This window comes from Henningerozyma blattae, chromosome 9 (genome assembly GCF_000315915.1).
Source record: "Henningerozyma blattae CBS 6284 chromosome 9, complete genome".
Taxonomy (NCBI): domain Eukaryota; kingdom Fungi; phylum Ascomycota; class Saccharomycetes; order Saccharomycetales; family Saccharomycetaceae; genus Henningerozyma; species Henningerozyma blattae.
The window spans coordinates 306,139-322,640 of NC_020193.1; the positions used below are offsets into that span (position 1 = coordinate 306,139).

General features: G+C 38.0%; 7 protein-coding genes across 7 annotated transcripts; 4 read left to right on the forward strand and 3 right to left on the reverse strand.

Moving 5' to 3' along the window:
* Nucleotides 1-233: 233 nt before the first annotated feature.
* TBLA0I01410 (uncharacterized protein) lies at nucleotides 234-1,178 on the forward strand (the record flags this gene model as incomplete). The annotated part of the gene is made up of 1 exon (XM_004182272.1): nucleotides 234-1,178. The coding sequence occupies one exon, from the start codon at nucleotides 234-236 to the stop codon at nucleotides 1,176-1,178; it is 945 nt and encodes a 314-aa protein (XP_004182320.1).
* Nucleotides 1,179-2,334: 1,156 nt separating this feature from the next.
* TBLA0I01430 (myosin family protein) lies at nucleotides 2,335-6,459 on the forward strand (the record flags this gene model as incomplete). Its single annotated transcript, XM_004182273.1, has 1 exon — nucleotides 2,335-6,459. The coding sequence occupies one exon, from the start codon at nucleotides 2,335-2,337 to the stop codon at nucleotides 6,457-6,459; it is 4,125 nt and encodes a 1,374-aa protein (XP_004182321.1).
* A 453-nt stretch (nucleotides 6,460-6,912) lies between these two features.
* On the reverse strand, nucleotides 6,913-8,352 carry TFA1 (transcription factor TFIIE subunit TFA1; the record flags this gene model as incomplete). The annotated part of the gene is made up of 1 exon (XM_004182274.1): nucleotides 6,913-8,352. The coding sequence occupies one exon, from the start codon at nucleotides 8,350-8,352 to the stop codon at nucleotides 6,913-6,915; it is 1,440 nt and encodes a 479-aa protein (XP_004182322.1).
* Nucleotides 8,353-9,702: 1,350 nt separating this feature from the next.
* Nucleotides 9,703-11,784, forward strand: MAE1 (malate dehydrogenase (oxaloacetate-decarboxylating); the record flags this gene model as incomplete). The annotated part of the gene is made up of 1 exon (XM_004182275.1): nucleotides 9,703-11,784. One exon carries the CDS (start codon nucleotides 9,703-9,705, stop codon nucleotides 11,782-11,784), a length of 2,082 nt encoding a protein of 693 aa, XP_004182323.1.
* Nucleotides 11,785-11,965: 181 nt separating this feature from the next.
* On the reverse strand, nucleotides 11,966-13,147 carry NEM1 (Nem1-Spo7 phosphatase catalytic subunit NEM1; the record flags this gene model as incomplete). Its single annotated transcript, XM_004182276.1, has 1 exon — nucleotides 11,966-13,147. The coding sequence occupies one exon, from the start codon at nucleotides 13,145-13,147 to the stop codon at nucleotides 11,966-11,968; it is 1,182 nt and encodes a 393-aa protein (XP_004182324.1).
* A 415-nt stretch (nucleotides 13,148-13,562) lies between these two features.
* Nucleotides 13,563-14,609, reverse strand: TBLA0I01470 (uncharacterized protein; the record flags this gene model as incomplete). Its single annotated transcript, XM_004182277.1, has 1 exon — nucleotides 13,563-14,609. One exon carries the CDS (start codon nucleotides 14,607-14,609, stop codon nucleotides 13,563-13,565), a length of 1,047 nt encoding a protein of 348 aa, XP_004182325.1.
* Nucleotides 14,610-14,906: 297 nt separating this feature from the next.
* TBLA0I01480 (C2H2-type zinc finger protein) lies at nucleotides 14,907-16,448 on the forward strand (the record flags this gene model as incomplete). Its single annotated transcript, XM_004182278.1, has 1 exon — nucleotides 14,907-16,448. The coding sequence occupies one exon, from the start codon at nucleotides 14,907-14,909 to the stop codon at nucleotides 16,446-16,448; it is 1,542 nt and encodes a 513-aa protein (XP_004182326.1).
* Nucleotides 16,449-16,502: the final 54 nt, after the last annotated feature.

A 16,502-nucleotide genomic window follows, 5' to 3' on the forward strand; every position in this document is an offset into this window, starting at 1 on the left:
GACATTCAAGAATGATTATACCAGGCACCAGTTAATGCCTACGTAGGTAAATTGTTAAAAAATAATATCCAATTATTTTTTATTATAATTTTTTTGCAATTTGAAAAGATATAAAAGGACCACCTTTAATCACTATTTGAGATATTCCAGTTTACCTTTCTTATATAATAAATATAAAGACATCATCAAACAAAACAACTTTCACACACACAAACACAAATATATATATCTCAATGCAATTCAAGAGTACTTTAGCTGCTGCTACTTTAGCTTCTGCCTCCATGGCTGCCTATGTTCCAACTGAACCATGGTCTACCTTAACCCCAACTGGTACTTACAAAGATGCTATGACTGATTACACCGGTTCTTTCGGTATTGCTGTCATCCCAGTTGCTACTACTGATGCTGCTTCCTCCACTGCTAAAGCTAAGAGAGATGCTGTTTCTCAAATCGGTGATGGCCAAATCCAAGCTGCTACCACTACTACTTCTACCGCTACTCCAAAGAAAAGTACCGCTGCTGCTGTCTCTCAAATCGGTGACGGTCAAATCCAAGCCACTACCAAGACTGAAGCCCCAAAACAAACTGCCGCTGCCGTCTCTCAAATCGGTGACGGTCAAATCCAAGCCACTACCAAGACTGAAGCCCCAAAACAAACTGCCGCTGCCGTCTCTCAAATCGGTGATGGTCAAATCCAAGCCACTACCAAGACTGAAGCCCCAAAACAAACTGCCGCTGCTGTCTCTCAAATCGGTGATGGTCAAATTCAAGCCACTACACAAACTACTGCCACCAAAGCTACAGCCACTACTTCTGCTGCTGCTTCTACTGACTCCTCCCCAGCTCCATCAACTGAAGATGCCTTCTTCGAATCTCAAGCTTGTAAGACCGATGGTACTTTAACCATGACTTTAAAGAAAGGTTTATTAACCGATGCTAAGGGTAGAATCGGTTCTATTGTTTCTAACAGACAATTCCAATTCGATGGTCCACCACCACAAGCCGGTGCCATCTACGCTGCCGGTTGGTCTATTAGTCCACAAGGTAACTTGGCTTTAGGTTCTCAAGATGTTTTCTACCAATGTCTTTCAGGTAACTTCTACAACTTGTACGATGAAACTCAAGGTGAACAATGTCACAAGGTTTACTTACAAGCTGTTGAATTAGTCAACTGTTAATCACATCACAATTATCAACTTTAATCAATTGTAATAATACATGACACTCATAAAACATTGGTTTTCTTTTTCTCTTTTAACGATCACCTAACTGCATATTATAACTCTGGCATTTTCCAACATTTCATTCATTTAATTCATTACATTTTTTTATTTATTCATCTCGTGCAAGTTTAGAAACTTCTTTTGATCTTTGTTCTTAGTTCATTTTATTTTCAAAATAAATGAACAGTATATTTTTACATAACCTTTTACTTTATACATTACATAACATACAAAATCTGTAATATAAAATTTTAACAAATTTTTTCATTAAACAAATCTAAAAAATCTAAAAAATCTTTTTCTTTGAATTACCACAAAAAATACTTAACATCCAACATACAATAAGGCAGCTAATTAGAACATTCATTCTTGTACCTTAATCACACAAAATCTATAAGAATTATGATTGTTTGTTTGCATTTCTAACTCTATTTTTATTTCTATTTTTAATATTTTTTTTCATATTTAACATTTTAACTTAAGATCTCTTGGCTACCCAATCAGATAATTGTCAAGAATTATTTGCCAAATCGGGAAACACCTATTTTTTGCACAATTTCTGGCACAATTTCTTGCCTGTATTTTTCCCTGTTTATTCTTAACCCCTTCGGTTTCTCCCATCAGTTTTTCAGTTTTCTACTCCTAGGGGTTGACGGGTGTTCGGTTCCCGTATGTCTTTTCCGTGCTGAGTCAGGGTAAATGAGACTCGCTCGATAGGGGCACAGTTTTCCAGACTATCAATTTACACCAATTTATCCTGATCCTTGAAAAATTGGAAAAGACTATAGTTCCCAATCCCTTATACAGTTTGGTTATTTCAAACTCTCTTTTTCTTTTATTCTCTTCGATGACACTACATTTTCACCTGTTTAAATAAAACCTATCAAGACTTGAATGCAATTGAGTTTGTTGGAAATTCTTTTTTTCTGATATTAAAAGTATTTTCTTTTCTATAATTAGCTTAGCTCAAGTCTGATTTTTAGTTGTGGGCTAAACTAACTTTATAAATTAATATAAAAAAATTCTATTAAAAAAAATCTACATTCAAAAAAATAAAAAGATATAAACCAACAAGTAACATTTATTACTATTATTCACTACTCAATTTCAAATGGCTATTATCAAAAGAGGTGCCAGAGATAGAGGTATCACAAGAGAATCTAATCAGAGATCTGGTGGTAAGATTAAGAAGGCTTCTTACGATTCTTCGAAGAAGAAGGAAGTCGGTGTTTCTGACTTGACTTTACTGTCCAAGATCTCCGATGAGGCTATTAATGAGAACTTGAAGAAAAGATTCCAGAATGGTTTGATTTATACTTACATCGGCCAAGTGTTGATTAGTGTCAACCCTTTCCGTGATTTGGGTATTTACTCCCAAGAGATCTTGGAATCTTATAAGGGGAAGAACAGATTGGAAGCTCCTCCACATGTTTTTGCTATTGCTGAACAAATGTATTATAATTTACAAGCCTATAATGAAGGCCAGTGTGTTATTATTTCTGGTGAATCTGGTGCTGGTAAAACTGAAGCCGCTAAACGTATTATGCAATATGTTGCCCATTCTTCAGGCTCAAATTCTCACAGTGAATCCATTAAAAGAATTAATGATATTGTCTTAGCTACCAATCCATTACTAGAATCGTTTGGTTGTGCTAAAACTTTAAGAAATAATAACTCTTCAAGACATGGTAAATATTTAGAAATTAAATTCAACAAGTTTTTTGAACCTTGTGCTGGTAATATTACTAATTATTTGTTGGAAAAGCAAAGAGTTGTTAGTCAAATTAGAGATGAAAGAAATTTCCATATCTTTTATCAATATACTAAAGGTGCCTCTGAAACTTATAGACAAACTTTCGGTGTTCAATTACCGGAGCAATATCTATATACATCTGCCTCTGGTTGTACCGAAGTTAATGGTATTAATGATGTTAATGAGTTCGCCGAAACTATAAAAGCCATGGAAATTATTGGTTTGGATCAAAATGAACAAGATCAAATCTTTAGAATGTTGGCCGCAATTCTTTGGATCGGTAACATTACTTTTGAAGAAAATGATGAAGGTAATGCTCAAGTTAGAGATACTTCTGTTACTGATTTTGTAGCTTACTTATTAGAAGTCGATTCTCCATTGTTAATTAAATCTTTAGTTGAAAGAATTATGGAAACTAGTCATGGTTCCCAAAGAGGTTCAGTTTATCATGTTCCATTAAACATCACCCAAGCAACTGCAGTGAGAGATGCTTTAGCTAAGGCTATTTACAGTAATTTATTCGATTGGATCGTTGATAGAGTTAATCTTTCTTTACAAGGTAATGATGGTGCCGCAAATGCCGATAAAGCTATTGGTATTTTAGATATTTACGGCTTTGAAATTTTCGAACATAATTCTTTTGAACAATTATGTATCAATTATGTTAATGAAAAATTACAACAGATTTTCATTCAATTGACTTTGAAATCTGAACAAGAAACTTATGAAAGAGAACAAATTCAATGGACCCCAATTGAATTTTTTGATAATAAAGTTGTTTGTGATTTGATCGAAGGTAGAAGACCAGCCGGTATCTTTGCTGCAATGAATGATTCCATTGCTACTGCTCATGCCGATTCAGATGCTGCCGATCAAGCATTCTCTCAAAGTTTAGATATGTTCAGATCTAATCCAAACTTTGATATGAGATCTAGCAAGTTTGTTATTAAGCATTATGCTGGTGATGTCACATACGATATCGATGGTATAACAGATAAGAATAAAGATACTTTACAAAAGGACTTAGTTGAATTATTAGGTACCACTCAAAATGAATTTGTTACCACTATTTTCCCACAACAAGTTAACCATGAGTCGAGAAGAAGACCACCTACTGCTGGTGATAAGATTATTAAGAGTGCCAATGAATTAGTGGAAACTTTATCAAAATCTTCTCCATCTTATATCAGAACCATTAAACCAAATCAAACAAAATCTCCTAAAGATTATGATGATCACCAAGTGTTACACCAAGTTAAATATTTAGGTTTGAAAGAAAATGTTCGTATCAGAAGAGCAGGTTTTGCTGTTAGACAAACATTTGAAAAGTTTGTGGAAAGATTTTACTTATTATCCCCAGATTGTTCTTATGCTGGTGAATATACTTGGGATGGTCCAGTGGAAGAGGCTGTTAAATTAATTTTAAGAGATACTTCTACTCCACAAAAGGAATATCAAATGGGTGTTACATGTGTTTTCATCAAGAACCCAGAAACTTATTTCACCTTTGAAGCTATGAGAGATAGATATTGGTACAACATGGCTGCCAAGATTCAAAGAGCTTTAAGAAAACATTTACAAAAGAGATTAGACTCTGCTATTAAAATCCAAAGAGCTATTAGAGGCCAAGCTAACGGTGGGTTGGGTCGTGGTGATGTAGATATGCGTGAATATTCAAACTCATTGTTATACGGTCAAAAGAAGAGAAGAAGATTCTCGATGTCTGGTTACAGGGGTTATTATGGTGATTATTTGTCTTGTAATGATGAAAAATCATTAGGTTCGTATATCACAAGAAACGCTGGTATTACTGATAGAATTCTATTTTCCATCAATGGTTCAGAGTTACATTTGAGAAATAATAAACCTGCTCAAAAATTCAAAAGAACTTTTGTCTTAACTGAAACTACATTCTATATTATTGCCCATAAGATCGTTCACAATGCAATGACATATTCTTTAGAATATGAAGTGCCACTAGAGTATATCGAATCCATTAGCATAACAAATCTTCGTGATGATTGGATGGCAATCAATTTGATTGAATTTGATCAACCAGATCCATTCATTCGTACTTTCTTTAAAACAGAATTAATTGGTAGAATTCTAACACAGAATAGTAACATTCAATTACGAATTGGTCCCACCATTGAGTATCAAAGAAATGTTGGGGAAATTACCTCTGTCCAAGCTGTAGAAAGTGAAGATGCTCCAAAGATGAAAGATTTGTACAAAGATGATACAATTTTTGTTTTACCAGGTCTACCTGTTGAATCAGTTCCATATGAACAACCAATCAGAATTGAAGATGGTGGTATTCCTTGTGAGATTGCAACTTGGATGGCGCAACATGCTGATGAATTTGACAAGCCAAAACCAAAGCCTAGACCTAGACAAGCTACCCCACGCCCTGCAGCCGCAGAGCCTGCTACCAGTTCCTCCAGAAGTATGGCTGCCAGTGCTGCACAATCGGCCTACAAGACGCCTAGCGCTCAACCATCTGCTCCTAAACCTAGAGCTCAACCAAAGCCAACCCCAACTCCAAGAAAAACTACTGCAGTACCAAAACCATCTGAAGATGAGCGTCATGGTTTTGGTCATAATTTGAAAAAGAGTTTTGGGTTTGGACATGCAAAGAAACAGCCACCACCACCAGCTCCAGCTAAATCTTCTCAACGTAGGCATGTAGATTCTCCAGTAAAGGTAACTACACAAAATAATCAAACTAATAGTTCTGTACCAAAGGCACCAAGAGCTCCTGAACCTAAACCACAACCAAGAGCATCCAGCACACCAAGTGCACCAAGCGCTCCAAAGCCAGCTAGCAATATACCTGCAGCTCCTGCAATGCCAACATCATTGGGTGGTGCTGCACAACCAGCCTCTAGTAGGCCCGCTGCCCCACTTCCAGGCCAAGCCCAATCACAACCAAGACCAGCTACAATCACACCGGCAAAACCTAGATCTGCTAATGTTATGCCTGCTAAGCCCAGACAAACCAATGTCATGCCTGCTAAACCAAGACAAACTAATGTCATGCCTGCTAAGCCTAGACAAACTAATATGGCTACTACTCAACAGGCTACTCCAGCACCACCTCCTCCTCCACCTCCACCTGCTGTAGCTCCACAAAAGACTTGGGAAGCTGCATATGATTTCCCAGGTTCAGGTGCTGCAACGGAAATGCCATTAGTTAAAGGTGATATTGTTATTGTTACAGAAAATGTAGAATCTGGTTGGTCATTAGCTAAAAAACTGGATGGCTCCGCCGAAGGTTGGGTTCCTACTGCCTATTTAGCTGAAAGAGCTGAATCATCTGCACCTACACCTGTAGCAGCAGCAGCACCAGTGGCAGCACAAGCAGCTGTCGATCAATCTGCTGGTGTTCAACAAGCTCAATTTGGTGCCGGTTTAGCTAATGCTTTAGCTGCAAGAGCTGGCAAAATGAAAGATGATGATGAGGAAGAAGATGATGATTGGTAATTACCTCATTAATATATATGTTTTTTACTTTGGTTTTATTTACTTCTTTACGTGACTACCTTTATTATTTCTATTTTACACTAATTTGTACATTTTTATGAAGTTCCTTAAAATTATTTAAAGACTAGAACTATATAAATTTATTTATATTTAATACTTATAAGTTCCCTATAGATTATTGCTCCAAAAAGGAAAAAAATAGACATAAAAATAAGAATTTAAGAATTTATGAAGTTAAATACCTAAAACCATACCAAAAGTTGTATTAAAAGGCAAGTTTTTATCGAAAGAAGAAAAAAAATTACAATAAATATTGATATATGGATTTATTAAGTTTTGGTATTAATGCTATATAAAGTTGTATAAAATCAAATGGAAAAAAAAAAGAATTGAAAGAAAAGTAAATCAACAATAGGAATGTCTCTCTTTACATTGAATATCGAGATATTTAATTCAAACATCTTCGAATTCAATATCCATATCATCATCATCATCATCATTATTATTATTAGTATGCTCCTCAGAATTATTGTTTTGTTTTGGAATATTATTTACAGATGCAGATTCTTCCACATTTTCTGATTTTGGTATAACTTGTTGTGAATTAGTTTGCTTTTCATCTAGGACATCTTCAAATTCATCTTCAAATTCTGCTTCTGCCATTTCATCTTCTTCATCTTCTTCTTTCAAATTATTAGCTGTTTCACCAAAATCTATTAGTACTTCTTCACTTTCATCATCATCTTCATCGTTTATATCATTTTCATCCATATTCTCTTGACTTGCCTTCTGCTGTTTTTTAGCCAAAGAGGCATAATATTCATTAAGTGATCTTTCATTATCTCTTTCTTCTAATTCTTTTTCAGTTAAGACACGATGATGATACATATCATTTCTTTCGCTACCCATGGGTTGGCCCAAAGACATTGCAGCTTGTTGTGTAGTTCTTGGATCGAATTCTTCATCTTCATCTAATCTACCTAATGCAGTTTTACCGATTGTACTTTGTTTATGCCATTCTGGAACAGCGTTTTGCTTTCTCTTTTCTTCAGCTTGACGTTCTTGTAATTCACGTTGTGCCACTTCATCACTTGCTGTTGTAATATTAATATGTAAAGTAGCTTGGGAATTAGCACCTGCTCGTCTACTACTTTCATTACCCAATGAAGTACCCATAATATTTGCCAAATTTGATTCACCTGGTCTAAACATTGTACTACCTTTCTTTGGATTATATGTGTATGCGGCACGAGATTGATTTTGTGGAGGAATTAATCTTGCTAATGCAATTTCAAATGTATTTTCTTCAATTCTTGAATCATCAATCTTCTTCAATGAATCGATAATTGGTTGAACTTGATCCATTAATTTATTTAATTTATCTTGTTTTTCTTTATTTTTTTTCCCTGAATCATCTTCAATTAATGGTTCATCACATAATGAACATAAAAATTCTGTTCTATCATAATTTAATAACTGAACAGCTTCTAATTGTGTATATTTAGTTTCACAGATCGGACACATATAACCATTTGGAGCCGAATTCTTATCAAGATCATCTTTTAATCTTTGAACCACTTGATGTACTTTCCATTTAATTGCATCAATGGCATGTGGATATTTAATGTAAAAATAAACTCTTTCCACACTTTTGGAATTAGGTGGATATTCTCTTTGTTTATGTGTAGACAGTAAACCGTCGGATCTCAATCTTGCAACCAATGGACCTAAATCTGTCTTATTAATACCCAGAAGTTGTTTTAAATCTTCTTCTGCCAAGACAGAATGGAATAAAATTGCATCTAATACAAGAACAAAAGAACCACCATAAAACCCTCTAACTACAAACTTTAGTAAATTTTTAACAATATCTTCAATAGGTCTGTTATCCATTCTTCAATATTCAATTAGTGGAATATATATTTCTTTGATAATAATTTTTTTCCCTATTTGGAGCAAAATATAATCTTTAACAATATTATTGAATTACTATATAAAAGGAAGAAGAAAAAAAAACAAAAACAAATTATATATACTAATGGATTTATTGTTTTATCTTTTAAACGTTACTGTCACTAAAAAGTTTATTTCCTCTTCAATCTTTCAAGTTTTAATAATTAAGTTGTATAAATTTTTAATTTTTTTATTTTTTCAAATTTTAATTTTCAAAATTCAGATATTTCGGACCGAAGTGACAGTAATGGATGTGCCATTAAACATTTTTTTTTTCACATTTAAATTCAATATTTAATGGCACGCACTGAGGGAAAATATATTAATTTAGAAATTCTAATCAAGTTGACTAAAATAGAATTGTAGCAGATAGAATCATGAGACCAATTACATACAGGCATACTTGTTCTTTAATATAGTTTTATAAAAAATTCGAAAATAAAATAATCATTAGGAAAAAGAAAAAGGGCCATGTAACACCTTTTTTGTTTTCCTATCGTATTGGAGTAAAATCGCTAATTAATATCCCATTACGTAAAACAAATTTCCGTTTTTAAATCAACGCCAAAGAAAAAAAGGGTTAAGGGATACTTGAAACAAGGCGGATTTCAAAATTCTGTACCTCGTAAGATTTAATTTACAACTCCATCGAAAATATACAACAATAAAAACCAAAAGACAAACAACAATTTATAACCTTGTAAGATAAGATTAGTCTCCTGATATATTCCCACGACGGTTATTTTCAAAAAAAAAAAATTATCTAGCACATGATATTCGATTATCTTGGATCGGTAAAGGAAAATTGAGAAATGAAAATGAGTTACGTTTTAAGGAATTAAGGTGTCTGCTTTTGATCTAATTCCGTTGAACGAAATTTGAAATGAGGAGAGTTGTTGATAAATCTTTAATAGGGTCGAGAGTTTGAATTACGTAGTAATGTGTAGATTATTTCCGCTGGGTTTGTAAATAGATGTGTAACTTTGTTGACGTAAGCCTATTGGCTAATCAACTTTAGGCTCCCCCCCCCTTAAAATCTAAAGGGATATAAAAAGCAATAGGGGATCTTTAAATCGTATAACAACACCGTAAATAAAAAAGCATTATTTTTTTTTTTTTTTTTGTCTTTTGTTAAGATTTTTACTAAAATACCGAAAAAAAAAAATACAATACTAGAAAATTTTCAAAACGAGATCAAATTTTAATTTACTCAATAGTCACTTCCAATATTTGAAAGATACAATCTTATCAACATCATCATCATCATTAACAACATTATCATTATCAAACATGTTCAGAACTGGTAAAGCTGGTTCATATTCATCTAAATATTTTTATAGAAAAGGTCTATCTCATGCGAATGTCGATAGAGCCATTGCGGCTAGTCGTTCACCTCGATTCTTGAAAAGACATTCGATTGGAGGTATTTCAGATGCTAGGTTTATTACTTCATTAACCAAAGACAATGTTTTTGATTCTAATAATAAGAAGAACAATGTGGAGATGACACCAATTGGTATTAAAGCACAAAAATTATTTGATGAACCAAGGATTTCTAGAGTTACTAAATTACAAATCAAAGATATGCCCATTGAATGTCCATTAGAAAGTTTCCAATTATTAAATTCCCCATTTTTAAATAAAGGGTCTGCATTTACCTTTGAAGAAAGGAAAGCTTTCAATTTAGAAGCATTATTACCATCTCAAGTGAATACTTTGGAGGAACAATTGGCAAGAGCATATACTCAAGTTTGTGCGTTAAAGACTCCCTTGGAAAAAAACGATTTTATGACTTCGATGAGAGTACAAAATAAAGTTCTTTATTTTGCATTAGCCAAGAGACATATTAGAGAATTATTACCCATCATTTATACTCCAACTGAAGGTGATGCTATTATTAATTACTCTAGTAGATTTAGGAAACCAGAAGGGTTATTTTTAGATATTAATGATCCTGATTCTATTGAGAAGAGATTATTGACATGGGGTGATTCTGAAGATATTGATTACATTGTGGTTACAGATGCCGAGGGGATCTTGGGGATTGGTGATCAAGGTGTTGGTGGTATTAGAATATCTGTTTCCAAATTAGCATTGATGACGTTATGTGGTGGTATCAATCCTGGTCGTGTGATGCCAGTTTGTTTGGATGTGGGGACTAATAATGAAAAATTATTAAATGATCCATTATATATGGGTAATAAATTTGCTCGTGTGCGTGGACCTAAATATGATGAATTTGTAGATAAATTTATTAAAGCAGTGACAAAGAATTTCCCGAATGCAATTTTACATTTTGAAGATTTTGGTGTATTGAATGCCAAGAGGATTTTAAATAAATATCAACCTGTATTACCATGTTTCAATGATGATATCCAGGGGACCGGAGCAGTTGTGATGGCTTCTTTGATTTCTGCATTAAGGTTTATTGATAAGGATCCTAAAGAGATGAAAGTGTTGATCTTTGGTGCAGGATCTGCAGGGATTGGTATTGCGGATCAAATCACTGATTATTTGACACATGCATTAAAGATGGATATTAAAGATGCAAGAGAACATATTTATTTGATGGATCGTTTTGGATATATTGATACATCGATTAGAGATAAATGTAATGAAGGTCAATTACCATATATTAAAGAAGAGACGAATGATTGGGGAAATGGTGATCGTAGTATCTTGAGAGATGTTGTTGAGAAGATAAAACCTTCATGTTTAATTGGTTGTTCGACTCAAGCTGGTGCGTTTAATGAAGATGTAGTGAAGACGATGTACAAATATAATCCAAGTCCCATAATTTTCCCATTATCTAACCCTACAAGATTACATGAAGCTGTGCCTGAAGATTTGTTTAAATGGACTGATAATAATGCATTGGTTGCTACAGGTTCACCTTTTGAAGCTGTGAATGGATATATTATATCTGAAAATAACAATTGTTTTACATTTCCTGGGATTGGATTGGGAGCTGTGTTATCACGTAGTAAAGTGATTTCTAAATCGATGATTGCAGCAGCAATTAGTCAATTATCGAAATTATCACCCATAGAGACACATAATAGTGCCAAGATGGGGTTATTACCTGGTCTTGAAGATATTTTCGAGACGTCTGCTAAAGTTGCCACTGCAGTATTATTGCAAGCTATAAAGGAAGGATCTGCCAGGATTGAAGAAGAGTTTGAAAGTGAGGGAGAAAGTGGGGGAGAAAATGAGGGAGAAAATGAGGGAGAAAATGAAGGTAAGAAAATTAGTGTTCCAAGAGATTTCTATCAATGTTTAGAATGGGTCAAGAGTCAAATGTGGGTACCTGAATATCGTCCAATGATTCGAGTTCATTGGGATGTGGAAGGAGAGGTTGAGGGACAAGAGTAAGGGCGTAGGGCGTAGGGCGTGGGGCATATGGCGTATGGCGTGGGGCGTAGAGCTATGTGGAATGTGCGATACGCGATACGCGATGCGCGATGCGCAATGTTATGCAGATGTGTATATGTATGTGTATGTATAAGATATTGGACTAGATTATATATGACTTGTAAAAAAAACAACATGACGATTATGCAAAATGGAATGCTCTTTCACCATTTTTCAAAGCCAAAATGTTTCTGACGTCGGTGGTATGTCTTAGGGATTCCAAGAAGGGGAGGAGAGTGAGCAATTCGGTGTCGGTTGGGTCGGAGATCCAACCTTGTACTTGGATTGCATTATCTACATTCATGGCAAAACTGATTGGAGAATTATCGATCAAGATGAGTTCGTTCAATGTGGATTGATTGTCGGTGTTCAAGACGGAGAGATCTTTTATGTAACCGATACCGTCTCTTAGAATACAATGGTTTCTATATAATCTTTTTTGGAAATTGCCGTTGAAGGAATCTTCCAGCCAATCGATGACAGGGTCTGCGTATTCTTTCATAGATGCAGTGAAGATGATCAAATCGTACCAATCGGAGACTAGGTTTAAGAAGTGATCACAATAGGGTCTTTTGTAGACGTAGTAGAGGGAGGAAAGCGGGAGTGAGGGGCCAGGGGCAGAGGTGGGGGCAGAGGTGGGGGTAGGGAACTTGACTTCTATAAGATGATAATTGGAGATTGTTGAAGAAGAGATATTTCTTGACATTGAATGGATCAGAGTTTCGTCCAAGTCCAGGATCAATTTCTTCCGTTTGTTAGTTTTGAGAATGGAGTTTGGGATCAATTTCTTGGGGAAAAGAAAGCGGCCCATGTTTTTGGAGCCGATGAAGTTGGAGGTTAACGAATAGACAGATTTGTTTTGGATTTTCTTTTGTTTAATCACCAGCGGCGAGGGCGAAGTGGCAGGCGGAGTGGCAGACGGAGTGGCAGCCGCGGAAGTGTTTTTCTTCTCCAAGAGCGACCCCTTTATAGAGTCTGTCTGCAGGATGATTTCGTCATTGGAATTGAGGTCATCGAGGTCTGTGGCGGAAGAGGATGCAATTTTCGGATCGATCAAGGGAGGAGTATCCTTATACTTTCTATTGGTATGTTGTTCTATGAGCAACAGCGGGAAGGTGAAGATGTACCAGAGAAAGATCAGTGGTTTTATGAGTATGGCAAAGAGTTTGTAGAGTAGGGGTAGCTGTGGCTGGGGCTGAGGGGGGGGTTGTTGAGATGTGTTGCTCGGTTTTGATTGGATTGGGGTGTCCGGCGTGGGGGCAGGGGCAGGGGCATTTTGCAATGGCAAGAGCAAGTTATTGTATAGATACGTGATAGCGTTCATGATGCATTTTGCAAGGCTTATTGGATTGGAATACAGTATTGATGAAATTTAATTTTTATCGTTCAATTGTTGAGCAAGGCGAGCGGAGCGAAACGAAAAGCAGGACGAAAAGCAGGACGGAAACGGAGCGGCAAACGGAACGGCAAACCGAGCGGCAAACCATTCCTGGCAACACACGTAATTAAGCATACAGCTTCACACACCCACATTCGTGCAACCGTACAATGGCACAAACAGCAATGGCACAAACAGATGAGGGGTTTTTGGTAGAATCGGGCATTGACTCCTGCCGCACCGAGATCTGCACAGATCTCGGGCAGATCTTCCAAGCAAGCGACAAGCACGGCAGGCCAGCTGGCAGCATGGACAACCACTGTGCCAGAGTGCATAAAGACGCAGAGATGACACGTCGCGGTTATGCAGGCGCCACACGGACGGCACACGCTACTAATGTTGGTATGGCCAGGCACGGTGCCTCCGCGGAACGGTATGCACGATCTGGCGCGGTCTGGCGCGTTCTCGCTTCTGTTGCCCGGAGCGGAAGGCGGTGGGCCGTGGGCGGTCTGCGTTCAGCCGTTCGTGCCGAGTCAGCCGAGCCGAGTCTGCACATGCTGCGCATGCCCCGCGAAGCGCTTGCAGGGTGCAGGGCAACACACTGTGGCCTATGCGGAGTCGTTGCCGTTGCCGTTGCAGTTGCCGTGGCCTGGCCTCTGCCTGGCCTCTGCCTGGCCTTATCGGTCCTCAAGGCAACCGCCCCGCGTGGTAGCGCCGCAGCGGGCACGTGCGGGCGCCAAAGCGGCAAAACTCGCGAGCCGGGAGTGCCCGGGAGTGCCGTGCCATCGGGTGTGGCGGGGTGTATTTGGCGCCTGCACTGCCATTCTGCTGGTCCACGCTGGCGCGCCCACAGCATTATCTGCTCAGCAACAGCTTGCCCAACAGAATTGCCCAGAAAAAAACCCAATATCAATCTCAATATCAATTTAGATATTTGTAAAGTTAAAACATTTATCGGTGCCTGGCGTGTTGCATTGCCCTGGCCGAGCCGGATCTGGCTACGGTGACGGAAACGGCAAGTGCGACGGAAACGGCAACGGCGACGGCGACCGCGAGGGTGCCCCGGCGCATGCCTGCGCGCTGTTCTGGGGACGGGCCGCACAATGCACAGGCACGGCGGGGAGCCGCACAGAGGCGAGCGCAGGGGCGAGCGCAGCGCAGCGCAGACGCCCGCGCAGGCGCCGGCCCGGGGCACAGATATTTCCGTTTGCAGCACACGATATCTCGCCGCACCCGCGACGTGCCTGCGGCCGCTCTGTGCAGCCACGCGGCCCGCACACGGCCCGCACACGGAGCTCGCGCCGTGCCCGCCACGGCCCACGCGATTGCTGTTGCGGCTGTGGTTGCTGCAATGTGGCCCCTCCAAGCTCGCCGCGCCGTATATATACCGATCGCGATCCCCACGCATTGCTGGTCTGCTCGAGCCATTCCGCTTAACCTTATTTCTGGCCAGGAACTCCCTGCCACCTTTCCTGCGTTTTCCTCAGTTTTCCTTTGCCGTTCTCTGTCTAGCCCTCTTTTCTCTCTTTTCTCTGTTTGCAGTCCTTTTGTCTACGTCTTCCTTTGACTTTGTGTCTCTGTGTATCTGCTCCGATCTCTTTCTCTGTAGTCGTGCCGCCCAGTTCTAGTCCCCTTATTTAATTACTCAGCAGTCTCTGCCCGCTGCCCTCTGCCTAGCTCATCCGCACACACACACCCCCCGCCCATGAACGTCCCTAAACCAAATGCCACAAATAATACGGCAAGTCAAGACCCTTTGAACATCCCCTTTCTAAACTCAAACAGTCTTCATTTGCCATTGCAAGCCGCCACTGCTGCTGCCGCCGCCGCAAACGCCCAGACACAGAATTACAACCCCTTAAGCTCTATCAATTCCCTCAACAGCTATTCCACACATACCTCGTCCAACACATACTCCAATAACAATTCTCTTCAACAGGCGTACTTGCCCTTTGCCAATTCGAACGCCGCAAACTCTTTGTATACTCAACCTGCCTTCAATTATCCCTTGGCCACTTCGACCACTTCTGCGTACAATTATACTACATCCAACCCAAACACGACGAATGCCATTGCAAACGCGAATGCGAATGCAAATGCGAATGCCAATGCGAATGCAAATGCCATTGCAAACGCAAACGCAAACGCAAACGCAAACGCAAACGCAAACGCAAACGCAAACTCGTTATCCTCGTATAATAACTCTAATACATCCACTTCCATCAACACAAACAGTAATTCTCAAAATTATATAAATACAAACACTTCGTCTTCTTCATCGTATCCCTTCCAATTCCAACTACCAGTGACAAACCATGACAATTCCACCATCCCAAGTTCGGCTAATACAAATTCCACAAATAACAATAACTCGTATTTGGATTCCTCAACTTCACTTGACAACTCTTCCAATAATAACTTGTCCATCCCCTCTTTTACCAACCAATTCATAAGAGATAAATACCTCCCAACTTCGCAACATCATTTGCCATTGAACAACACAAATACAAACCCAAACTTGAACTCCTTCCAAAACGTAATCAACCCAACAACCCTCCCTTCATCTTCCATCACCCCACCTCCTTTACAACACCCCAATTCTTTAATAAACAATTCCATCTTGAATAATAATAATAATAATAATGCCAATAATAGTAACAATCATAACAACACGGCTAACCTATTGAATGCTCCTCAATCCGCAATCAATCAAGATATCATCTTCCAATGCCATTTATGTGAGAAATCCTTTAAAAGAAAATCTTGGTTGAAAAGACATTTGCTTTCGCATTCCAAGAAGAGAAATTTCTCATGTCCCTGTTGTTTGTCCAAACATAAGAGAAAGGATAATTTGATTCAACATTTGAAATTGAAACATCTCGATTATATTTTGAAAAAATTAAATAAAGATGATTTAATCATTAAATATAATTTATCGTCCAATTCTACTACTTTGCACAACAATAATTTGACAAATGGAATCTTGCACGCCCCCAATTATCAATTGAAATTGCCTCTAAACAATTCCAACCTATACGGAATGGGCATCAACAATTTGAATAACCAACTTCATCCAAATACCTCCTCCACTACTTCTACTTCCTCCATTTACGATTATAACGAGTTAAGGTTGGAAAACGTCAAGAAAAATACAGTCACCGTCAAGAAATTGATTAACGATGCTAAAGTCAATAAAGATGAATTGAAAAGAGTGATCAATTATATCATCAGTGAAGCCAATAAATAACGGGGGGGAAAAAAAAAAGAAATTAAAGATTAAAAAAAATTAGAAATTCCATAA